Source organism: Nicrophorus vespilloides, unplaced genomic scaffold, assembly GCF_001412225.1.
Source record: "Nicrophorus vespilloides isolate i.1.1-1 unplaced genomic scaffold, Nicve_v1.0, whole genome shotgun sequence".
In the NCBI taxonomy this organism is placed as follows: Eukaryota; Metazoa; Arthropoda; class Insecta; order Coleoptera; family Silphidae; genus Nicrophorus; species Nicrophorus vespilloides.
This window is the reverse complement of record NW_017100112.1, coordinates 1,639,322-1,666,477: the sequence shown is the minus strand read 5'-3', so window position 1 is coordinate 1,666,477 and position 27,156 is coordinate 1,639,322. Positions and strand designations below refer to the sequence as shown.

The 27,156-nt window shown below is 33.5% G+C and overlaps 1 protein-coding gene across 1 annotated transcript in view; it reads right to left on the bottom strand.

The window, feature by feature from the left end:
- LOC108568563 (neurobeachin-like) overlaps positions 1-26,014 on the bottom strand; it is a 40,241-nt gene extending 14,227 nt beyond the window's left edge. The window contains exon 1 of the mRNA XM_017929734.1: positions 25,600-26,014. Coding sequence (XP_017785223.1) covers positions 25,600-25,770 — 171 coding nt within the window. The 5' untranslated portion in view covers positions 25,771-26,014. The remainder of the gene's footprint in view (positions 1-25,599) is intronic.
- Positions 26,015-27,156: the final 1,142 nt, after the last annotated feature.

The window sequence follows — 27,156 nt, the reverse complement described above, 5'->3', positions numbered from 1 at the left end:
ATATGTGTAATTAAGTATTAATTTCGAAAAGCTATTGAACAAAGTGCACAATATTGATCAAAAATAACGCTGTAAATCATGATATACACAGCAATAAACGGCGTGAAACGATGAGGAAGGCAGTTAAGAAACGATTTTCCGCTGTTTATCTTATTTATTGGAAAACTTTCAAAACAAAAGGAGTTAACATCTTATATTGAATGAAATCCAATCTTTTCCAATAGACGACTCAATTTCTCAAGAAAATATAACAGACAAAACAATATAATAACGCAGGTTCAATTCGTTATATATTCTACATATCTCTGCGAGTCCCAACCCAAACATCTAACTATTGTGTAACTCGAGCAGAGCATCTTATGAATGATACAAAAGATGATCCCATTTTATCTCGGGAGAGCTAGCATTCTATAAACATAGGATGCAAAAGAGAGCTGTCTGAATATAGAAATTCGCGCGTTTGTTGTGACCGTTTTAAGGGGGAGGGGGTTGAGGGAGTTAGGATTGGGGGGTGGTGGATAGGAGTGCTGTTTATGTAATGCCTCGACTGGGGCCCTCTCCTCGTCTGCTCGATATAAATTTCCGTGGTAATGCGAAGCAGAATGAGCCCTAACTCAATTATATCACCTCGGAGAGTTGGAATTACCGAAGTTTCACAGTACATGACGCTCGGCCTTATTTTGCCTAACCCAATATCCGCCGCAGCTTTTAATATAAACGTCTAGCCATAACAAATTTTGCAACATGCCACACAGTACGAGCATAAAACGCCAACGAAAAATTGCATACATCGGACCGACCGATAACCAAACACATGCAATATTTGGTATCTCATATTTCCCCCATCACAAATGGACGCATTCCAGTTACACCGCATGGCGTCGCGACTCTTTCCACACCTACACACATTTGTGTCCTCGTGCACGGTTTAATTAACGTGCTTTTTTTTAAACTCATCTCTTCCCATTTTCTGTTCTACGTGTCCCGAGTTTTTTTTTTCATTTTTTATTACTATTATTATTTTCGTACCATTTTCCACTTTTAATATATGAAATGGAAACTTTCCCGGGGTGCGAATAAAAAAAAGTTATTAAAAAGCTCAAGTTGGATTCGCTTTTAAATTAAGTCCCGCACATGAATGCTAATGTCCATGCAAATGCTTATTTGTTCGAGTAAATCTCATTAAAATTCCGCCGGCTACTTTTTATTGTCTGCAATGCAAATTATCAAAATTCTGTAAATTTCCACCGAAACGCAGACAGAGAGTGCTTTCTAAATAAGAGAAATAAAAATATGTATACGTTGCAAATTGGAAACGAAGCACGCTAAACCAATTTCCAGCTGAAATGAACATATCCATTACGTGCTTTAATTAAATCAAAAACAGAATATTGACATTATTAAAATATGTATAATAAATCAAAATATTCTAATAAAAGTAGCAAAATTATTTATTATTATTAACATAATTGTTATGTCGCATTGCTATGCAAATAAATAAATGCATAATAAATAAATTATATTGTATAATTACATACAAAGGCCTATTGACTACAGCCCCGTCGCCTATTACAACTTTTACTTTGATTGAATAATGTAAATTTACTAAAATGAATCAATACAACGAAACTAGGAAAACTTTGACCAATTATGAAATCGATATACGATAATACAAGTGTATTAATAGATTTTAATTGACTCAATTTTCGAGGAAATAATGAATGCTTTTCAAATCTAAATAACTTACGACAAGCGACGAAAATATCTTACGCGCATTAAAAGAAATAAAGTTGTACTAATTAATAAATAACTTCCGAAGAACTACCGTACAAATGTTTCAGTTTAATATTACATGATTAATACGTTGCTGCAAGCTGTTGTTATCGACCCAAACTTCCGTTGCCAGATAATTTAAGAACTTTATACCCATGTGAGAAACTAAGATGCCAAGTGGAGCAAATATTCAGTGTGAAATTAAAAAAGTTATACATCTCTTTTCTCTTATCCGCATTAAAATAAGATTAGTAAAAGTCTTATTCAAATGAAAATATGAAATATACTTTAAACAAAATATTATAACTCAGCAATAAGATTTTAATAATTCGATATTTTAAACTCGAGATTTTAATAATTGATGCTGGATGGAAATAATATATCAAGCATGTAATTCTTGTATGTTTTCAACGAGAATTTTGCAGTTAAATATAGAAAATCAAATTGCAAGTTATAAAAATATTTTTTTTTGTAATAAAATAAAATTACTTTTGTCTTCAATATTTAATAAAAATTTCAATCACGTTGGTAATTACTGAATATTGAGATTATTTTGGCAACTGTTGCTTTTGAAGTGCATGAACTTTAGCTGACTTGGAATTATTTAGAGTTTACATATACGATCTATCTGGAAATGTTGGAGTAATCTTTTGACACATGGATCTCTCATAATAAGCCAACTGGATGCGCTTGCATCGCCAACTTTTGAGGTCTTGAAACTTTCAAATCTATCCTCGTATAAATTAAACGTAATCCATCCATTTTCGAATGCACCGTTCGTGTAATTTAGCTATTAAAAGACAAAAACTGAATAAATTTCATTAATACGTGTTGTAGTTGAGAAAAAAAACAAGCCGGTCTCAATTTTACACATGAAGAATATTTAATCTGTTAAGTGATAGTCCATTAAACCTTTCCCGTCCATAGAATACAGCGCGGATATTTCTATAGCAAATCAGAAAATAGCAAAATGATAAAATAAAAACTCTCTTCGGCCGCCAGCAATTCGAATTCGATCATTACGGCCGATACCGAATGGGCTTTGGATTAAAACGGGTCGTGGCAGGATAATGCCAGGGGATTTCCCGCACTCGTCTAAACGGTTCAGACGCGCAATCACGCCGTTTTCGCTCCACGTAATAATATTGAGTAAATAGTAATTTCCAGCGGAAAACGTGACTTATCTCCGTCTACCCAACGAGAATCCTTTTGTCCTTCCAGTCGCGCCTTCATCCTACACTCTTTTAGCGCCGAGTAAGCAATTTCGACACGGAAAAAAAGCTAATTAGATGTGATAAAAAACGGAATTTTTATTAAGCGTCAGACGTGTGACCATCCGTTATCCCAAAAAACCGCCTGGGAAATCGTGTCCTAAAAGGAAAACGCACCGACGCATGAATATTTTAGAGGTGCCCGTTTTCCGCATCGCGAGAAAAAGTAGAACAAATGCTCTCATCTCAAGAGGAGCGATCCACGATGTGATTCCGTTTGACGTGTCCATCGAAAACTCACCTGAAAACAGAAAGGAAGAAATTAGTTAATACATTTATTTATGGATGGGAATGTTGCGGAGAACATAGTAAATAATTAATGATGGAGAAAAGTGGATCACGTTCTCATATCACTATTGATTCGTTTTGTGAAAACCAACATATATCATTTTATTAGGCGCCATTTACAATTCACACCAAAGGAAGGGACGAACGTTTTCGAATCAAACCGAAACCGCACCGAATTCTCGTGTAACCATTTAAATAATTCAGCAATTAGACCGTTAAAAGTTAATTTATTTTATTCAGTATAACGAGTTACGTGACACGTATTATAAATGTGTAATCCAATTAGAAAAAGGGAGCTCATTTTAGTTCCATTTTCCGTATTAATAAAATTAAGCTTCGTATTGGTATTACGTTAAAAGGTGTATTAATAGCATTGTAGTACTTTAGCGCAACTAGTCGACACACTTATTTGCTGTTTTTTCAGTATTTCCCATAAATGTACATAAAATATAAATTTCACAAATAACTATTTGATAAATTAAAAATATTTTTCTTATATTACTTTTCTAATAAAATAGAATATAAAAACTATTTACGTTTTATGTCATTATTTTATTAGAGCATAATAAAATTTTAGTTTTGGTGTGAATTCAAATATAGACTTTTAATAGTGAGTTAGGCGTGTCTCATTTTTAATAGCCATTATTATATGAATCATTTTATAGGAAACACTATTATTTTTTGAATGCTTTGTTACAACACTTTTTGTTCTTGTGGCATGTTTAAAATTTACATGAAGTGGCGTGTGAACATCCATCAAAACGCGTCAGGTAAACCATAGCATGCCAAAACGAATATCTTTCATTACAATTAGCTTTAAGGAAAAAATTGCATAGAGGTGGTTTATTATTTAAACAGACATTATCAACTAATTACACAAAATTAAAATATAAATCATATATAAGTGTCATAACTGTACACCTATGTTTAAATTAAATTTATAATTAGCTAAAAAATTGAATATTACCAGCATATAATTATGTAACTACAGAAAATGTAAATTGTTCGCTTTTGTGTAAATTTTAAATGTGAATAATATTATGTTCATTAGCAACCTTAAAAGTGTATTCTATTCATGTGACTTATGTTTATATAATATGGAACGATATTGAACCAGTAAATGATAATTTAATAGACTTCGACGCTAACCAACAATTTAATTAAGAAACTAAATGCTATAAAACTGGAAATAGATAGAACCTTGGAAGTTTAATAAATAAATTAATTAATTTTATTTTTAAAATGGTTAATAATTGTAGTAAACATGCATAGAAGCTGTCAACTAAATATAGATTAATTGTAATTACATGCACAGCTGCATCCACTGCCTATGGATACAAACATATCAGAGGATCAGCATCAAAAATGATGGTTTATGGACACACGACGACCCGTGTATCCAATACGGATGCAAATAATGTTGATGTTTCGAATTCAAATTAAAATAATGCAAGCTTCGTACACGTATACACGTAGGCAATGAATATATAGAGAGCGGAAAACAAAATAAATGGAATTGGCACAGTATAACGCAGCACGAAGCGGAGAGCGACCCTCACGTGAGGGTCGAGCTTTTATTAATTAATAAATTTAATTAAACTGCGTTTCCGTTTGTTACACTCCCCATGCATACAATAATTGGAGCAACTTTCTGGCGAAAAACTTTTAGCATCCGCATATAAACCGCGAAACACAACAGAACCATTCCAAAGCTAATTTCGGGTGGATACGCCGGGTATCTTCTAAATGTTTTTTTACAGTTTCTTATGTAATTATTTTTCTATGGTGGCAATAATAAATTTCGTGGTAGACGACGGGGATGATTGAAGATGTAAGTTATCAAAAAGCGCTCATTTTGGGAATTGGGAAAGTTTCGCAATATCAAGGGGAAACAGTCGAGGAAACCGAGTTGACGGAAACAAAGTATTAATTTATTAGCGGCATATACGAGCGTTGCAAGTGACGGGTGCAGATTTCTTGGAGGGAGAGAAAATGTGGCAATAATAAATACGCGAAGTTAATACAAATTTATTCCTCTCAAAAGGGACACCCCTTCTTTGTTTTTCTTTTTTGAATGCTACTAATTAGTAACGTTCGTGTTTTGCACGAGCAAAAGTCGAAGCAGTCTTCTCTGAGTCAAGAAATTTCTCTGCTTCTGGTATTGATTCTTTTTTCCCTTGTAAGAAATGCCGGGACGTGACTGAAACTGATGATAGGTCCATGGAACAATATCAAGCGCCGGATGCTGAAGACCTCACCGATATCTTATCTCAGGTCATTCTCGCCGTACGAGATCTGACACTGACATATTGCAGAATAACTCGGTAAATGAGGGATTTGCCGATTTTTTTTTAAGCAATTTTTCACATAATCTTTCTAAAACTAGGGTGGGTCGAGCGCATCTTCCAAAACATCTTTTACATGATTGAAACATAAGTGATTTTAAGAATCCAATAAAAACTCAATTTTTTCATATACAGTGGAACCCCGCTATTCGTCCGCCAGCTCCTCGCCGTGCTGGCCGCTTCCTGTTTACTTTAACACGTGTTTAGTCTTGTATGTACTCACTGCTACTTGTGCTATTTTTTTTAAATAATAGTGTTGCTATTGTTCCAAAAATAAAGAGTGATTCTTCCAAACGGAAAGCTGTTGTAGTGAATTAAATCGTGTCCCTGGGAAAATCCATTAGTTTGGATGTAGACAGAATTGATGTGGAGGAGTTGATTGAAGATCACTGAAATGAGTTGACAACTGAAGAACTTCAAGAACTACAGAGAGAACAGCATAAAGTGATAGAATATGTGTCTTCAGAGGAAGATGAAAACATAACAACTAAGGAAATTAAAGAATTGTGTCACCATTGGGAAAATATAGAACACATCGTCCAAAAATGGCATCCAAACACAACAATAGGAGCGTTAACTTATTTAACGACAATGTGATGGAGCATTTTAGGAGGATTCTAAAAAAAAAGACAAAAGCAATCAACATTGGGTATCTTTTTAATACGTAAAGATAGAAAGATACCAGAAAGATAGAAAAAAGAATCAAGGGAAAAATCATCTAACGTTTTTAATATAGAAAGTGATGAGGAATTGTAATGTGTAAAAAGGGTTTAAATAATAAAAATCGTATTAAATAATTATACAATTGTAATTTGTTACGTCTACTGTTCAACTCATTAGTGTAAATAAAGAGTTTCGAATCGATTAATACAATTTAAATTTTATATTAGGCGTAAAAATGATTCGCCATTAATATAAATCGCCATTCGAACTGCCTGCTAGAACGAATTTTGTACGAATAGCGAGGTTCTACTGTATTGGACTTAAGTATGACCTCGTTTAGCTCCTTTTATACTCGAATCCCCAAAAAAAAATTACCTAATTACTATATGTTAATGTGACTTCGTTTAACGCTGTTTGTTTTAGCGCGTATCGTTTAGGATTTACTGTATATAAAAACATATTATAATTAATGTTAAATAAAGAAAAAATAATAATTTGGTTATGTATTTTCATGTCTAAGGCAATATTTGAGCCATTTTTGAAATGTCTGTGTATAGCTTATTTATTTACATATACTATTACTAAAGCAAGGGTATTAGACGAAGGTCAATGTATTGATATAGGGTCAGATGAGAATGCTGTAACCCATGTTGTGAGCAGACTAATAGGGGTGGTAAGGGTCCGATAATGTCTATTGTCCGATACTTCCGAATTATATATCACCAAAACAGTAACATAATACAGTATAGATTACATCCATGCACATACATGACATGATTTAATTAACTGTGAAGTCAATATTGAAAGTAAACAGAATTAAAATATAATAATTTGGTCTAAAATTTGGTAAAAAATTCTAAATAAATAAGAAATATATTTGATCTCAAATTTATAGTAAAAAAGTAATATCGTTGTAATTAAATAATAAATATAATAATTATTAGAAAACTAAAATATATTTTAAACATAAAAATATTTTCAACTATTTTTACAAGTTTTACTTTTTTTAAATTATTATTATGGTAGTTTAGATAGATGTATTAGAAACCCTAATAAAACACAATTTAGTACATTTCTGTGAAAAAAGTACTACAAATAAATTGGATATTTGTTGGATTACTTGAATAGAGCGCGATAAAGTGTTATGGTACTAAAGCTTTCTAGTTGTTAGAGGAAATATGATGTGCAATAAAATTATGCAGCAGGAAGAAGTATTACTGATATTAATAAAATCGGGAGTCTTGGTAACCACCTAATGGAATCAAAGACAGAGGTAAAGCCGAAGGTAAAATAAAATCAAATAAAGTCACGCTTTGAGAGTGGACACGGTAAGCTAATCAGGGACTTATACTGGTGGAACCCTTAACGGTGAGTTTCGCAAACAACATATACGTACGTATGTATGTCGAGGGAAGGTTAGAAAGCGGGGTGCGGAATTATCGATTGACGGTTGGATAGAACCGAGGGGGAGAGACCAACAGATGATGCCTTTCTTTCCTATTCCCGCAACTGTACGCAAACAACCACCCTCGCCGGCCACTGTATACTGTCCCTCTCTCCATGATCCTCTCTACCATCTCTTTCATACTTTTTTCTTCTATTTCATTTTATTTCATTTCGTATTGAATCAATACTTTAAACCATCTGCAATTACTATCAGAACTGGTGCCCTACGAAACTAATCGTGTTTCCAAGCCGAGGAGCAAACTGTGAACGGGAATGGAACGCTGGAAGGAGTCTCCTGAGACAAGATTAACGTTTTAATGATTAGCTATTGTGAAGGAGAGAAAAGGGGTGTCTGAGAAGTAGTTGTCTATAACGCGATAAGCAGCAAATGGCGCGCCTTTGAATATAGGAGAAAACGAGGTGAAATTAAATTTTCCGTATCGTCGACTTCGTTCGAGTAATTATCACTTTGAATGCCATCCTTCCGACGTGTGTGTATCTACTATTTGAACCAAACACGAGAAATTCGACGCCACCCCCAAAAGGCTTATGCCTCTTCTGGGAGAATATATCAATCATATTTTATGCAGACAGCGTTTTAACTAATTAACCACATGCTCGACCTAACCTTGGACTCTTTATTCAAGGCTGCCAACTGTTTGAGTAGGTGCGACATGATCACAGCTTATCCACAGAAAAGTCGATAGTTTGAACAACCCTTCCGTCCACTGACCACACAACACCACACCGCACCAAACACGACACACTTTTCCTGTACGTTAAACTGTTGTGCATTAAAAGGAAAAGTCGCCTCGATTGGTTAGTTGTAATGACAGGTCGTGCCGATAAAGCCGTTCTATTTTTAGCTCCAACCCGTAACACATACTCATTCAATTCCAAATAAACATGTCATTTGCATACGATGATGATAAACATAAGAAAAGAGACGGCTATGCACATGACAACGATAAACTTAATTATACGAACACGAGCTCCTAGCTGAAAGAAAACAAACATTTTATTTGATAATAATTCCATCCGTTATATCCTATCATAAATTACAATTTTTACAAACAATTACACACTCATTCATAACAATCGCAGTGGAGAATTAATATATATAAATAGTTCTATTTGTTTATTTTTATGATAGCAAATCGTAGCAGCAAGTACTGAAACGAACACGACTATATATACTTAATGTAAACCAACCAATTTACCTACTAAAATATCAATATTCAAAGTACACAATATATAAGAAGGTAGCTCGAAATCGAATGATAATATTTAAATTGGATACGATTATAATTGAAGTGATCGTTCGATTGAGATGTAACAGAACCTGCTGAAGGGGAGACGGTCCTTAATTCAATTATAGGGATTCCATCCTGTCAATACAAAGACTGCCGTGGGGGTGACTATACGCTTACTATACTGTAGTACAATATTCCCTTTGTGACCTTACAAACGCATTGTATTGTATCAACTCATCAACGCTCCGGTATCGTCGAGATCAACGTTGACAGTCCCTATAAAAGATAGCTCTCGCTGTTGACAAATTACAGAAAAGAAGTGAAAATCCAAGATACCATCGCAGAGCATCCGACATCTGCTGCAGTAACGCTGTTACTGCAGATTGACTTAGGATGCTACCCGTATCTATTTTTAGATGCTCTCAGTGATAAAATCCGGTTAAGAGAAATCTTGTTATAACTTTTAAAAAAAATATTAACAATGTGTGTTGGGTAAAATCACCTTTATTTATCGAGTTTGCACCGAGCATTGATTTTAAGGGGATACAATGATGTGCAGGCGGCGTGCAAGAGAAAGAAATGAGAAAAGTTTGGCAAGAAGGTGCAACAATAGATTAATCCACTTTCCATCCATCTATAGAGAACTTGATCCCATTGAATATGAAAGAAAAGATAGCTGATAGATATTTCTTTCAAGTACAACCGAAATCAAATAGAAAAAGATAATTAAATTCAATATAATTTGCATATTGTCAGTTGTAATTTGCTAATGATCAAATATTGTTTATAGAAAGTTTTTCAGTAAAAGGAAGAGAGAGAAAATGGGTTAAAATTTGTAAAAGAATTGACTATAATATATAGGAAGTCATTAGTAAATAGAAAGGATAAAATAAATCAGCGAAACGCGTGATAATTCTTAGATCGTGACAAGTCTATATATACCCTTGGACTTCTAAACGCGAACTTTCGCTTTCCATTAACTGCTCCTGTGCACGCACCCTTTTCAACACATCTTCCCTTTTTCTTAACCCATCTTAAGCAAATAATGATTCTAGCGGATCCCAGTGCATACTTAGGGCGTTTCCCTAATATATTTAATGCAGAGGAAACAGTAGTCTTTGGATGCGGCGATGCAGCAGCCCAATGAACCACGTGCTGGAAACGACGCAAATAACGAACTGGACATCAATGGAATAACGCCATAGCAACTGGAAGTAGACAAGGAGAGCTAAAGTTTGGTCATCCGATACATTTTTGTTGTTTCTCCGTGTGGGAATTCAATCCCAAACAACAATTAATCAGCATTCTTCCACCATAACAACGCAACGAAAAGTTTGTTTTCCTCCTAATCAGATCCACCCGACGGTGTTTGATTTTAATTAAATAGTTCATGGAGTTTCCGCGTAACTCGAAACCCATAAATACGGACGTGGCTTGGGTTGCGCCTGTGTACATGCTATACTATCGGAACAGACCATCAATCAAAATCCTTAGTAGGAAACGTACAAGTGTTGGGGGTTGAGGGATATATTTATGGCAGAGCCGGGCAAAGAAGAGGAAAAGAAGAAAAAAAAACTGAAGCACCCACAAAGTCCGAGCACGTATTTCTGTTTGCGGAGTAAAATTTACCGCGCCCTGGCCTCGTAAACCAGAAGATTCTTACACTTTAATCTGCGTCTATCATATTTATTGAATAATTTCCCGCAGAGGGCCGCTCCCTCGACCAACCGTAAATATTTCAGAATAAATGGTAAAATAAATATGATTCCTAAAAAATAAATTATTTTACTAAGAAGAAGGAGTTTTTAACAATTACTATAAAATAAAAAAATATTGCATAGGATTTTAATTTTCATTACAAAAAAAAAACGAATAATCGAACTGAATATAATCAAGTTTTACCAATTTAAAGAAAAACTCAATTTTTATTATAAAATCCAGAAAATTTTAAATTTTAAATGTATCATAATATCTTTGTAAATCACAAAGCTTTGTTTAATTTTGAATCATTTTCCAACCACATAAAATGTAAAAAAAAAATCTCGAAAAACATCTGAGAATGTAATTTTGCACACAATTAAAGAAACAATCAAAGTAAACTATTATTATTAAAATAGCAAAAGGTAACCATCCAAAATTGAAGTAATGTAACATAAATATTAAGAAACAACATAAAAAGTTACAAATTTCAAAGAAAAACGGATTGTTTTTGCCAGCAAAAAAGGCGGCTTCGTTGGCATGATGAATATTAATGTTGTGTATTTAAAAGGTCGCTGAAATAATTAATATTTCGGTGCTTTTGAACGATTCCTCCGGGCGGAGGGCGACGCATAGATGGAGAAGGGTAAAGCGCCTTAAAAGTGCTGCACAGCTCCGTCAACTTTCTCAGTAAGACTTCATTGTAATAACTTTACGGAGTTGCTCAATGGAAACACTTTGTAACTTGTTTCAATTATGGATGTGCAAGTGGAAAAGCATCCGTGGAAACTGTGGAGCAATCCAAACATGAGATCATATTTGGCCGCCGTCGCAGCTTCATTATTCCTCTCGTAGGCCTGAATTATGATCTTCCGGTTTTTGTTTGGCTGCGTAATAAATTCGGATGGGCTCTGTGGACGCCGAACCGAAAATATCGGTTATTTACTGGGCCCCCGTGAATTTGTTCCCTTGCCACCATCCCCCCAAATAGATATATAGTAGTACGTGTATCTATACTGTATTGCACATTGTGTAGCCCATGCGGGTAGGTATACATAACTGGATTATCCCGAGTCCACCGTTATTATTATTATATACGTGCACATATTTCCATAGCCCTTTTTACCCTTGTCCAACTATAATTGCAACTCTCCATTGACAGATATTGACCCTGCGATGATTTGCATTCTCGAATATTTTCATGAACTCTTTCAACTTTAAAATATCACCAAATTGCACAACAAAGACAATACACATTCCTAAAAACCACGTTAAAGAAACAAAGCGCAACTAAAAACTTGATCACTCAAATTAATTATCATAAGTATTACCAAAAATTAATGATTTAGAAAATAATATTAATTACCGTCAAGTAATTAATAATATATGTTGAAAATAATATCCAACATGAACATAGTTTGATGATTAAACTTCTAAACAATGTAATATTCATTATTATACAACGCCCTTTCAAACGTTTCGTAATACCAATTAATAGGTAGCCCAGTGATGCGTTAACTGAACATAATAAACTGACTTCATTAGTTAAGAATTCTTTCATTATTTTTGTAAATTATTATTAATTCTGTTTTAGGCGCAGAAAATTTTGTCCTGAAATAGGAATGATGAACATTAGTAAATAAATTTAAAAATGAAATGAATTGACTTATTTTTTTATTAAATGTCTCTTTTATTTCGTTACTTGATAGTCGTTGATGCTTTGAATAAGAATGAAGATTAAATAATACAAAAGAAACAAAGATAATTAAAAAGAATAAAAGGAAAAGACAACGAGCGGAAGTTATCAAAATATTTTAAATTGAAATGTACGAGGTTGAAATAAAATTAACCACGAACCGTTTGGAAATGGAAAAAAAATGTAGTAGAATATTAAAGAAACGGCGATTACGCTGATGATTATTCTCTTCTTTTCATTTTCATCTTCTTAAATTCAAATTACAACTTTAAACGTCTACACTAATTACAGTGAGGTGGAGCAATATTTTAATTAAGATTAAGACCATCAAAAAGTTGGAGCTGGGCCACTGCGATAAATTCTCTTTCCGCTTTAATAAGTCGTTTCCAAACTTTTCCTCTTAAAAGAAAACTCTGCAAAAGAGTATATACATGATTTTGTCTTTACAATTTTTCAATTTCGATCTTTTTACAAAACTTTGCGTCCTAAATGTGTTTACAGAAATTAAAGCATTTTTAGTTGGCAACAATTATTTTGATATAAATTATTTTTTATATAATGAAAACTGCTTAATAATAGAAAAGTAAATGTAGTAATTGCAATAATTAAGATAATTATCTAACTATCGTCCAAAACTCGGGTCATTTAATAACATCTCACAGCAAGATCTTACATAACACGGTTTCGATCAATACGGATTCACTATAAAACGATTTAGAAATTTCAAGTGTTTATTTTTACATTATGTAACTGTAAGAAAATGTATTAGGTTGTCCGGAAAGTTCGTGCAGATTTGCGCTAAGTACCATTGTCGATGCCTAAATATATCAGAATTGTAAAAAAAAAATAGATTTCGACCATCTTTAGAAAAAAGAAAAGTTTGTTTTGGATCATACGAAACTGACACATAGTACGAGCGTACTATCATGAAGATGGAAGAAAACAAAGTGCATTTTAGACTTTGATACTTTTCTATTTACTGTAAAGCCAAAAATGCCACTAAAGCAATAACTAAGATATATTCCGCTTACGAAGACGTTGCTTTAGCTAAATGAACTTTAGAAACATAATTCTGTAAATTTAAAGCTGATGATTTCAGTCTTAAAGTTCTACTAGTAATTATGATGTAATTAAGACATTGAATACTACTCAACACCTGAATGACTAGAGATATTCAAAAGTATCAAAAACAACTACCAACAAACGAGTTTGAAGCTTGTTTATATAAATCGTTAAGATATATGAGTTTTGCACAATTTAACGGGCACAAATCACTCTTTCATGATTTCAACCATTATTCAATCAATTCTCAATACTTTCGAAGAACACAAATTGCATTTAGAAAACTTAACCTTATAAATGTATGGTTTGAATTTAGCTTTATGTTCCGACAAGTTTAGGGTCTCATGTGCCACCACTTCTCTTGTTCTTCTTTAATATATTCCACTTTTCCCTGGAGCATAGTAGTAAAGTTTCCTTTTATTCAGCTTGCATCTCTCAGGATACTATTAGGCAGCCACACCTCTTTTTTTATAGCTGAAACACCGGTGCTCTTATCGCGCATTAACCTCCCCGGAAATACGTTATTAACTTTTCCAATTCCGAGAATAAGTTAATCTACGTTTTCACTTAAGCAAGAATATTAAATTAGACTTTACGCTAATCCCCTGCATTTATTAATAAGAGCAATTCACAACATTCCTAAACACTGAATCAGTATGTTTCCACATACAAAGTTTAGGTTAAAATTAGTTTCAGTATTAATTAATTAAAATTGATGTTGATTAAATACATATTTGCTATATACATGAGTAATGGACAAATTTGTTTTATTTACGTTCATAGATAAATAAATACGAAAAATGGAGTAGTAACATGGAATTATTGGAGCGGATTATTTTTGTTGTGTCCGCTGACAAACAGTATTAATAAGCAGCACGGAATAATTGGCTATCGTTTCGTTTCATTATATAAATTAATTACAATCAATTATTAATAATTTAATTATTGACAGTGCTGTGCTCTGATGAAATATGCAATTGGCCTGAAGCGTGCGGCAAACAGCAAACGGTGGCGGCAATAAATCAATCTGAAAAAGGCCTCAAGACCAAAGTTTCGCACCTGCGGAAATACCGTGTGCAGTATCGGAATCGAATGACTCCCGACGAAACTTCTATAAATAGGAAAGTTTGTCGACCTAGGTGTTGAATGCTTGCGATCGTAGTTCCGTTTTTCTCATTTAAAAGTCGAGTCGGAAAGGCATTAAACCGTGATTTACGTTCAAAATTTAATATGGAGGATAGCTAAGACGACGGGAAATAAAAGTGGCGAAGAGCGAACACAGAGAGAATGATATTATAATGATGAACGGTCCTTGCGATTTAATAACCTCCAGCCGAGTATAATTGATTTCTGGGTTTGCACGATCATCCGGAGCTGATCGTAAATCACGAAACAATGGCGGAATGTCGGCCAATTGGTCAGGGATTTAGTTAAACTGTTACGCTAACTGGCATCCAGCCTCTCAATATTCATATGCAGATGAGGCGATTTCCACACGCATACAGTAACCCACCCCAAACCTTCATATATATTTGAATGTGTACTCTTGCATTTACGAGTGGCGCCGTACTAATTGTTATTTCACTCATATTGAGCCCTTTTTCCATCCGCAACTTAACGTTATTTATAGTTAATGGCTTTCGACTTTAACGATTTCTCGTTAAATGCAATAATTACCCGGCGCATCCACAATTACCCAATGACCTAGAGCTGACATGACGTCAATCGTGAAATAATTTTTGATCGATTATATCAATATCATAAAGAAAGAAAACAAGATTATTTATCAATATAAAACTATTTTTTTATTTAACTCGCAATAATATTAACTTAGCTAAAGTAGTTATTATTTACCGCGTTTATTTTGAAATTTCCAAACCGAACTATAGTGAATTCAGACTGATCAAAACCGCGCTAATCGAGGTATTACTGTAATTTTATATTATATAAAAGAAATAAAAACATAAATTTCACAAAAATTATACAATCATTTTACTAAATATATTTTAAGTATTTTTCTGATCAATTAAATGTTATGTATAAATTAAATTTCGACTGTTCGGTAATGAAAGCAGGAAAACAATATTAATTTATAAAGGAAATTTTCTCACATTTCATAAGATGAACCGCAAAAATTCATCACAAACCTCAAAGTTCTAACATTGCAATAATAAACGTTACATCTCACACTGCTCCTTAAATTATTGGTTAAATATGCAGATTGTTGGTAGTGCGGGAAGCCAACTCCTATTCATAATACTGCTCCTATGGGAAATCATGTCCCGAAAACCGAACAACCGACTTACGAACGGAAATTTAAATCACGAGCTATATTATATAAATTATAACAGTACAAATATATTCATAGCCTGTTGTGCCAAATAGCAACAATAACATAAAATTCATAATCATTGTAAAATTTTAATAACATTATATTAAATTCATTTCATAATTATTTTATTTTAGAGTAATGTATAAAATAATATTTGTATTATTAATAATATTGAAATATTTTCAACTAAACGGAAATTTTAGTGTTGAAATGCTTTTAAATTGAAATTTATAAATGGTTAGAATGTACGTAGCACATCATCTCTCAGTAGAAATGCAACTTATATACAAATTACATACTATTATTTACCAGCTGCATTTGTAGTTTTAATGTAACTACAGTTTATTACTGAACATTTAAGTATCCAAATAAAATAGTTGTAATAAATTTTCAGCTGTGCATAAAATATTTCTAGGTTGTTATACAAAGAGAAACGTAAGTAGATTCATAAATATTACATTTTTTTTAAATAAATAATGACTGTATTTTATATAGCGCAAAACATTTTAGCATAATATATAAATCTTTCGTAATGGATAAATTGTAAAGATCCATTAGTGTAATATACGTTACATTCATATGTTCTATTGAAATGGACAAGTATATTTAAATTGATTGAAGATAAATCGATGATGCCCGATGCATCAACCCGGCCAATTACATCTGAAAGAAATCTCTTAATTTTTATCGGCTATCTAATCGTGGAGATTCGAGCAATGAACACAATCCTAGGCGATTTGTCGTTGTCGCTGTTTATTAAGAAGCAATTCGGGCCGTCAGGACTTCGAGTAAATACAAAAAGGATTTGGTAAAATATATATACACTCGCTTAGTGTGGAGATTTCGTCCTGAAAGAGTTACGCGTTCCTCGGGGAACACTTACGTTAGCAAGATACTACAAATTGAAATCGATTACCGGGATAGGGCCTCCCCTTAAAATAGCCATACATAAAACGCCGCATTCATCAGTGCTATTACCTGATACACTTAATCTCTAAACCGTCGACATGCGCACCGACAATCTTTCACCCAGCACAAACGAGGAACACGATATTTGTAGTAAAATGTTGACACAGTACACTGAGAATAATAAAATATTTATAGAATACCAAAGGGACAGAAAAAAAGGGATTCTGTATAAATATAAACAACAAAGTGAGAGAGAAGGGTGAGAGAGAAGGGAAACGTGTGGAGCGTTCCGAGAAACATGTAAATTTATAAACAAATCCTGCATACGCTAGCTGAAGGAAAACGCGACCAGCTTATTCAATCTCTCGTCATATTTTTTTTTATCCAATTTTATACATGACGAAATATCTTTTTGCGACTGTTATTGCACTCCCTCGTTGAAAACGATCGCAATTAATCATCAATTTTCAATTACTCGAGCCAAATGATAAATGGATTGCATTTATTCGACCAGAAACGTGTGCTATACAGAATATCTGCGTGGGATCTGGTGGTTAATATTTAACAGCGAGCAACAGAAACCGCATCCTTTTCCGTGCCTCGTCCATCGATTTCGCGAGGATTTTTTCCCGTCGTCCTCTAAATTATTAATCAATCCTATATTCCGTCGCCCTTCTCTGAATAAAGTGCAAATAAACAGGCTCCACCATTTTTACATACATTAAAAGTAGATAGAATCCGCTGAAAGCTCCGTCTAATCCACAAACTTAAGTCGAGAACATTGCAAGTTTTAAACAAAACTCTGCACATTATTCTGTAGCTTACATGTAGTTGACGTTATGCAACGCTATTGATTTGAGCGCTTTGTTAGTCAAATAGCATTTAATTTTCAATTCCCTATTGTAATCACATGTCCTATTTCGATTCCAAATGTTCAATATAGTAAGCGTTTATATAATTAGCACTAATTGCACTATATTTATAGTCGATGAATTGCTATTTTTTGATACTTTTTATATAATAAAAACTTTATTTTTCAAACGGATATTTTAAATTAAACCTATTACATGCTAATTCTATAATTATACGTTTAACACTAAATACAAGGATCCCTTACTGTTGTAGCTTTATTAGAGTGAAATTCCCTATTTAATCTTTGCAGTACTTTAGGACAAACAAACGCGCCTTAATAAGATTACTTTAATTATGAGTTATTGCGTTTGCACAAAAGCAAAATCACCGGTGTATGAAATATTTTAACACACTAATTTGTATTATTATTTTAACAAGATAATAACTGGAACAGTATAATAGTAAGTCAATAATTGTACAGAGATATCCTTAACGAAGATGTACCTCTAAACTACAACAGTTAAATCACCTATACCGGTGATAACATTAAGCTTTAGGTAAAGATATATGTTTAGGCTGGATCATGAGTTTGGGTAAATATTCAATCGATCTTTTGCTAGTTTTGCCAAGTTCCAGTTACACATATTTAAAATATTAAAAAAAATAGTTGAATCTCGTCGATTTATTTAGTTTGATGTGAATTGTTCGTGTAATCCGTGAAAATTGTTGAAGCTCGTTTACGTAACCCAATTTGGAATTTTCGAGTTCGTTTATTTTATTTTTTTGTCTATATATAATTCGTGTTGGGATTATTAGAAGCGAACATGAGAGGTCGAAGGGCTGGTAAATTGGCGAATGCAGTGTTCAATTAATTAATCCGATAAAGTGAATTATGATTGAAAAACCGTCGCTGCGAAAGCCTGGAAAAACGGGACGCAAAAAGGGACACCACAAAAAAAAAGAGGATGGGAGTAGAGAAAAGAAATATATGTGTAGAGAAAATATTTTGCCTCGGCTTGAATCGATGATATCCGCAAGAAGGAAATAGGGGAGAAATCCAGTAAAGCGTGGAAACCCACCGAGGGGATAAACAAAAGTAAAGTCCTAAGCTAGCTGTTACTTTTATACATGCGGGCGCATGCGAAGACCGGATTTAATTTAATGCAAAATTAACCGTACAATAAATATCTTATTAAAGCTTATCTGCGCGTCGCTAATCCACTGAAGTTTAAGGGCCGGAGGGAACTAAAGTTAATCACATCGCCACCCCCAAGGTGATGCCATTAGCTCCTTTGTATATGCTCCTCATTTCCGAATAGCTAATCACCAAGGAACCTAATGTTCGCTTATACACATGCTTCGTCTCCTAAAATTTGCCCTAAATATTATGTGCACGCTCGAAGAAAAAATAAAGCGAAAGGATGGAAGATTAAAAAAAAATGTAAGGAGCCCTTTCATTTTCTTATCTTTCGCGGAACAAGTGACAAGTGCAACCGGATGAAAGGGTTCTCGCAATTAAATATGAAAAGCCGCATCCCGCTCGCGTTCATTTTTTAGCGTCTTTCCTTGATCCTTTAATAGTTGCCAGTCCTTTTCATCTGGCACAAGGACCGTTTAGGGCGCAAACTCCGCGCACTTCAAATGGACAATTCGGCATTCTTAGGGGGTAATTTACTGCGCCACTACTCCGGAACCAAACCACCACCACCCCCCCAAATAATCTGCATCCAGCTCGCATTCGGATTTGCATAGTTTCACTCCATTACGATCAATAATGTCCATTACATAAATTATAAGAAAAAGGGAGGGTTGACGCGCGGGTGGAAAAGAACAGGTGGAATATTTTAATATAAATTTAGACCGTTGCGTAACCGGCAGCTATTCCGTATTCCGGTAACGTAAAATAGTTAATAAGCGAGCCCTTGGAAATGGAGAGGAGGAGCGGTGACACAATCGATTCGCGCAAACAAAGGGATGCGTGGAAACAAAACTTTCCAATAAAGCTGAAGAGTACACTACCTACATAAGAGGTCGATTATAGACCGTAACATCATAAAACGGGGGTACGTAACAGTAATCGAAGTTCAAGGGTGTAATTGATTTTTCCTGTCCCTTCGGAAAGCGATTGGGACAAAGAAGAAAACACACTGCACCGATTAAGGTTTAAGACGACGCACGCAAAAAGGGGAATGAAATCCTTAGTAAATACAAGATAGCCGTCGTTGCGTAATCGATCTACAACTACTACTATTTCGTGTATACAAAAAAATCCACGTGGAAATGCAGTTATTACGGGGATCGAGGGCATCAAAGAACGCACGCACGGTACGTGGAAAAGCATTGTTCCGAGGCAGGAAGTTCCCAACCATTGTCGCATGTACAAAAACGAAACACGAATGGAAGGAAATACTAATTGAATTATGATCATTGACTTTCAACGTCACTCGTTTTCGTTTAAAAAAGAAATTCAACAACAAAACTTAAAAAAATAATATATTAATTAATGTTGATTTTAAATTGAATTCCTGATTGTATAACGTCGATTCTCCTCAATATATTTTTCTGCAGAGCGCAAATGCACTGATCCGGTATTATCCACGTAAAGCCAGCGCAGATCTGTCAAATGCGCATTTCAGTTCAGTCTGTCAATTAAATCGAGATGCTAGATTCATTATTTTATTTCAACATCGTAGACCAAAACATAAATCAATCTCAATCTAATTAAGAAGTTAAACTAACTAAATTCATCAAATACCCGCACTATATAGGGTTTGTGCGACTTCGATCAATCCGGTTTAAAATTATCAAAGCATACGAATTTTTTATTGAGCATAATATTATTTTTTAAATAGTACACAATTATTTTTTTTATATGTAACTAATTGTTTTTTCCCTTTACTTTGTAAAGTCTCTTTGTACGGTTTATTTCTGTTTTATTTAGTTGATCGATTAGTACCGTTATTATTAAATTTTATTAAAATAAAAAATATAATCTAAACTAACCAAAATCTACCTCAGGATTTGCTGGGTCACTTTTTATGTCAAGTTGCATGTAATAATAGAGGTTCGACTTCGATTATTTTCTGAGGTTTCAGCAACTTCAGGGTCCCATTACCCGCAAGGACAGGCAAGGGATCAATTTTCTGTTGCTGGAATACGATATTGAGCACAGTTATGCAAACTTAATTTATAACATTATTAACATTAACACGCATTTAGCCACTAAGCCTAAATTGTGTTCAATTTTCGTTTGTATCGATTTGTATTTGTAAAATGTATGATAATATATTAACACAAACAAGGATAATGACGAATCAAACGTGGCAACAGCTGAAATGCATTATTTCGATTGCATAATTTATACTAAAAGCCAGTGGGCAAATAATCGATAAAACGCAAACGATAAAATTGCAAAATATCAATCACGGTTCCGAGTCGTTCCATTCATTAGCTAATTATTATTACGTCATACTGATAAACTTGTAATTAAACGACGAAGAAAATGTTAAAATTACTTGCTTGTTTGATTTTTTATTTGATACAGGGAAGAATAGCATTTAATGACGGTTTATGTAAACATTAAGGTAATAAAGATACCGAGAAGTAATTACAGTGTAATGTTGTTTTGTAACAACGGTTAACAAGGTGAATGTCAAGGTCGAAAATTATGGTGCGAAAAAAAACGCAAACACCTTAATGGTGACCACGAAAATCCTCAATGTGTTCGCATTCAGAAAGTGGAAATAATTAATAATTCATTACTTTCGGTTTCTCTAAATAATTCTGTAGAACGAAATATATAAATAAAACAAACGTTAACGAAAACAGAAATTCGATGTGTATATTTTGTAAAACTATAAGGAAAACAAGTCTATATTTCATTACTTTTATCAGTTGCATATAATTTACATGATATCGATGCCGTCAACTTAAATAGACATATTTCTTGGCGTGTTTCGTTTTCAACTTCCTATTGAAACTAATATTTCTTAAATACCAATATATTCATAACTACCAAATGTATATAAATCATGATTTATCTAGAAAAATAGAATATTAGTAACAGTACAAAAGCGTGAGTGATTTCATTAATTCCAACATTCAGACAAATTTAGTTTATGTGGGCAGAAAGACCTATGGTCAACTTATTTATTGGGCCGCATAAGCATAGCACATACATAAAATAATTAAAATATAAAAATGTAAAAAATATATAAAAAAAAATAACAGAACATAATAAGATAAAATATAATAAAAAATATATATGGAATGGAAAAGAATAATAAAATAATTAATACCGATATTAATGATGAAATAGAGTAGAAAAATAGCTCTTTACAGCAGCTCAATAAAATAAAAAAAAGATCTAAATTATTATTGTAATTAATAATGATTAAATCCAATTAATATACATTTTTCTTGTTTGCTTTTCAAATTCCAAGCAAAATTACGCATGACTTGAAGAGAATATAACGTACAGCCTGGATTAGAAAGATTATAGATGTTCGGGATGGCTCTAGGCGAATTAATGTGTTACGTTGTTTTAGAGGTTGCGGTATCAAAAACTTGCGAGAGAACTTTGGAGACTATAATCTCCAATAGATTGGTTCTATCACGTGTAAAAGGCATGCCTTAAATGCACATAAATTTAAAGCAGACGCTTCTTAGGGCACTCAAAATTCATTTATCGAATCTAATTTGCTTCCAGACAATCAACTCTGTAAATTTCATATGCAAAGCACAATAGCAAAAAACTAATTAATTTTAATATATTAGAATAAAGAAAACTATATCATTGAGTGTAATAAATGATCAAGTCATATTTTCAACTCTTCAACTTTTTGATTTGAAAAAGTATTGAAAAGCTTCGACCGTCGATTTTTCCTGTTTTCGGATCAAACTTTCCAACCATTAAAATGTGGGGTTTTATGTTTACACAAGCTGTTCGAAAAGAAGAGGGTGATTTCTCTGCGATTCTATGCTTAAGGCAACCCTCTGCAAAAGACATTTTGCATGCAAATCGTCTAAATCAAGTTGATATTAGAACCGTCGTATCGTTCAATTCAGTAACAAGAAAATATCAATGAAAACAAAATTTTCACATATTGCACCGTAATGCATCATTCTCGGGTCTATAAATATACATTGTTGAAAATGGCGTTTCGTGAATGAAAAATTTGAAACTAATTTACCGAAATTAATGAAAAGTATTCTAAATACGTTTATAATGAGGTCTTTGGCAACGTTAGGAGAAAATATCGAAGTAACAGCTTATCAATTAGCGTTCGACGAGAAAGATAAGATATGGGAACCTTTCATAATTCCCGTTTAATTGAATCCATTAATTTAATTGCAATTAGAAGTTAATCAGCCGGTCGCATTCTCTCTCTCTCTCTATTCCACGCGTAATTCCACCCCTTCCATTATCTACTCCAATCAAGTGCACCAGCTTCGTTAAGTAATTATCATGGGATGAGTTATGGTTAAAGGAAAACTTGCAACATCACCTAATGATTCATGCCGAGAATTAGCAATTTACTCGCTGATGCAACCGAAACGCACCGACGAAAAGAACCGTCGCATGAACTTTGATTCCAATTAACCGATTTACAAACAATTAAAGAATAAACAATTACTCTTAAATTGCTTTGCAACGATAACACTCAAGCCATAACGTAGATAATAAACGGTTTTTTGCTATCGCAATATGTTTATTTAAAATTCAATTAGTCACGACTCATTTGATAATCTTCGTATATTGCACAAGGTTATCACGGCATCAATTAAAAGTGTTAATTATGATAACTTCAATTTAAGTCATTTGAAGCGTACGCCATAATTGGTTTTGATTATTTATTTAACATTGTTTTGTTATTTTCTTGAAAACGTAAAACAGTAATGTAATTTCACCAGTTGCAAATATTTATTTAAATTGAATATGTTTAACGGAGCTATAATAAACAAGATTGTATTTGAGAAATAGAGAAAGAAAGTGAAACATTTACGGCCACACTAAAATGCTATTATATCGGCTTCAAATCTTAGCGATTTTTCATCTTTACGGACACGGACTCAACTTATTTTTATTTATTACCTCATTTAGCACCTTGCTCCGTGAAATATGCCACGTTTCTTTGGAACCTCATAATCACATTATCCGACGTCGCTCATTACTTTGTGGCGGTCATCACAATAGGATGATGTTCAATGTCAGACCGGAGGAAAATAACACTCTTATTACGCACATGCTAGGTGATTTAATATCCTTGCTACATTGTTCGCAGTTTTGTGTTTCCATCTCCTAGTTAAAATTTAATAAATAATATTAAATTTATACTTTATACGTTTTACAAATAAAAATTATTATTTTTTATTTTCGATACTTATTAATTTGTTGTAATTTTTAATAAATATTGATAAAATAAAATGTAAAGAAACCTTATTATTAGAAATGCAATATATGCATAACAAGTAAACAAATAGTTATAAACATAAGGCATTGCATACATATAGCTGTAGACCTTAACTTTTCCGCAAGAAATTATATATTTTACATATAATTTGAAAATACTATTCAGATTTACTTTTAAATTGACCAATTTTTAGTGTTTTTCATACACATAATGCACATGAATATAAAATTAAACTGGAAAATCCACATACGTAAAAAATCGCAATGCCACGAAAATATACACACAAACATTTTAGTTATAAATCACTTAAAAATTCGTTAATCTATTACAAACCACTGGATGCACGATTAAGATTTGATTAATACTGACATTGTCATTATATAACTAAGGATTGCGACCAGGTAAATTTACTGAATGTTCACAACTAATAGGGTATAAAGGTTCTATAGCATTGTCTAATTTAAACGTACAATCTTGGTATATAGACCACATAATGACAGAAACTATACAGAAATATTTGCGAAATTTACACAATAAATTTGTAATTTCACATTATTTTAAATTTTTTGTTTATCTTCTACATAAGTACAAAGAAAATTACCATTAATTTTAAGTAATCAACTTTATTTTAAAATTAAATACAATTTTGAGAAACGGAAAAATGGATATTTTAATGTTAAATTGAACATTATATAATGATTTTGATGACTAATTTCGTGGGTTGAACAATAATTAACTTTTTTCTTTATATTTAGCATTTATATTCAACAAAAGACAGTAAATTTGCATTTTTTTTTATTTGGAATACAATTTTGAGAAATGGGGAAAACGAAATTACAGTAAAGTGGGGTCGACATGAAGTGGCGAAGGTAACGTGCAAAAAAAAAAGGAGTAAATACGTAAATAAATTGTGGTATAATTAGAACGCATTGCTCGCAATTCAAGTCACTTAAAACGCCACTTAAACACTTAGATTTGTTGATTTGCGGCCAATTAAGAATTACAACTGACGACCTTTGCGCGTTTATCAAGCAGGGTTCCCCCGTTTAATTGCATTGCAATATAGTGTCAGCTGTATGTACATCTGTGTGCATCTGACTGTATATGTGCATGGTACAGACTGCAGGAGATTCTAATTAGATTTTTGCCGGGGAATCTCCGTCTGGTCGGTCGTCTGGCGACACGCGCCAGAAACCAAAAGTGAAAATATAAATATGAACTGGATCATTATGTGTAAACAAACCGCTCGTTCTTCGCGATTGTTTGGATCAATCCGGTGACGGGGCTTCCAGGCCGGTTGCGTCACCTTCTCGGATTATACACCGATGGATCACTCCACGGAGCTGATTAGATAATAGGGAACGACAAAAAAGGTGCGGGTAAAGTATGTACAGGTGGATTACTATGATAAGTAAGCGGTGAGCGAGTTCGGCACGCCCACGTCATCAAAACATTTGACGAGGGCTTCTAGGGGGCCCTCGACCGGCATCCCCTAGGTGCGCTCGTAAAACTTCCGCAGAGCTTCTCCCCCCGGCGATTCGCATTTGTTTTCATTCTTAGATCTAAGTTCGAACCGTTCGGCGGCGGTCAGCACGTACCAATTGCAGCACGGTGTTCACAACCTCCCTATTGGACACCTGTCCCACCTCGATGAAGCCGATGAGGACCGCGAACTTGAGTCTGTCGTTCACAGTCATCTTGATGACTTCTTCGGGATGCTTAATGTCACTGAGCGGCGGCTTCGCCAGCTCCGCCATCTCCATAGTCATTTGGTGCACTGGCACTGAAACAATATCTAATTTTTTAACAGAGAACCCACCGCAGATGCTGCGAACTGTTTTCACTTCGGGTGCACGATTTTAAAAACGCTGTCAAACGACACGGGAACGCGACACAATCATCACATGATACGGCCTCGAACGACGTTCTGCCATGTTGGAAATTGTTGACAATACGCCGTGTTGTTGACAGCGGTGAAATCTCAAAACATCCAAACTGAGCCAGGGACTTTTCAGCCGACCCACGCCACTCAGCTGATCGATCCACTGCACCTATATTCATTCATATTTGCAAAAGAAGTTGCCTATATGCAACATTTCTAACGTACACTCTACCACAGAGGTTCTTAAACTTTTACATCCCTAAAATCTTTAGAAAACCTTTTAATACCTTACCTCGCCTGTATCACGAAAATCCGATACGAAAAAGTTGGTTCGTTTCCCAAAAACCAACAAAAAAATTATGGTGGCAAATAAACCCGAAGGGAATAGGACCAAAAAGATTATATAAAACCTTTTAATTTAAAAGAACCTTACCTGCATTTAATCAATCTTAATCTTCTTGGTTTGCTGAACCATTAAAGATTAATAAATACCGATTTAATATAACTTCCTGAAATTAATTAAATATTAAATCTGGGCGAAAAGACTGCGACCAATAACCCTTTGTATGTTATTATACAACAAATTTTGTTTATTATTATTTAAATCTTGAAAATTATACTGAAGTTTACTAAAAGCCCAAAATTTCGAACCTCCCGGACTTAAATCTTAAGAATGGTAATACTAATGAAATTAAAATAATTTCATAAATTGATTAATTAAATGAACGATTTGAAGAATAATTTGTTTGACAGTATAATTTTTGTGGAAAACGTATTGAATAAGGTTTTAGAATTACATTTTATTTATTTTTTATTATATTATTTAGTTAATACATATAATACTATGTGCATGAAGTGCATGAACTACAATTAGATTGTGCATTTTACATATATATGTAAGAATCTTAATAATATTATAATCTACATTTTATCACTCATTACAGACGAGAGTAAGTTTCACTTACAAAATATTAAATAATTTTACATGTCTACGTGACATGATTTTGAATATAATTAGAAATAAATCACCGCCAATCAGTCTTACCATTACCAAGAGTATTCTCAATCCCGCAGTCCTTATGCATTCATTGATATATCGAATTCAAAGTTATGCATCAGATGTCTTCAACATAAAATGAATCGTTAGATGAAAACAATAGACCCACATCATGCATTTTCATTAAAAGTCTTCAAAACAAAATTGACGTCAATATATGATACATTTCTCACACCAAATTGTTTTTTTTTTCATATATCATAGATAATTGTTGCA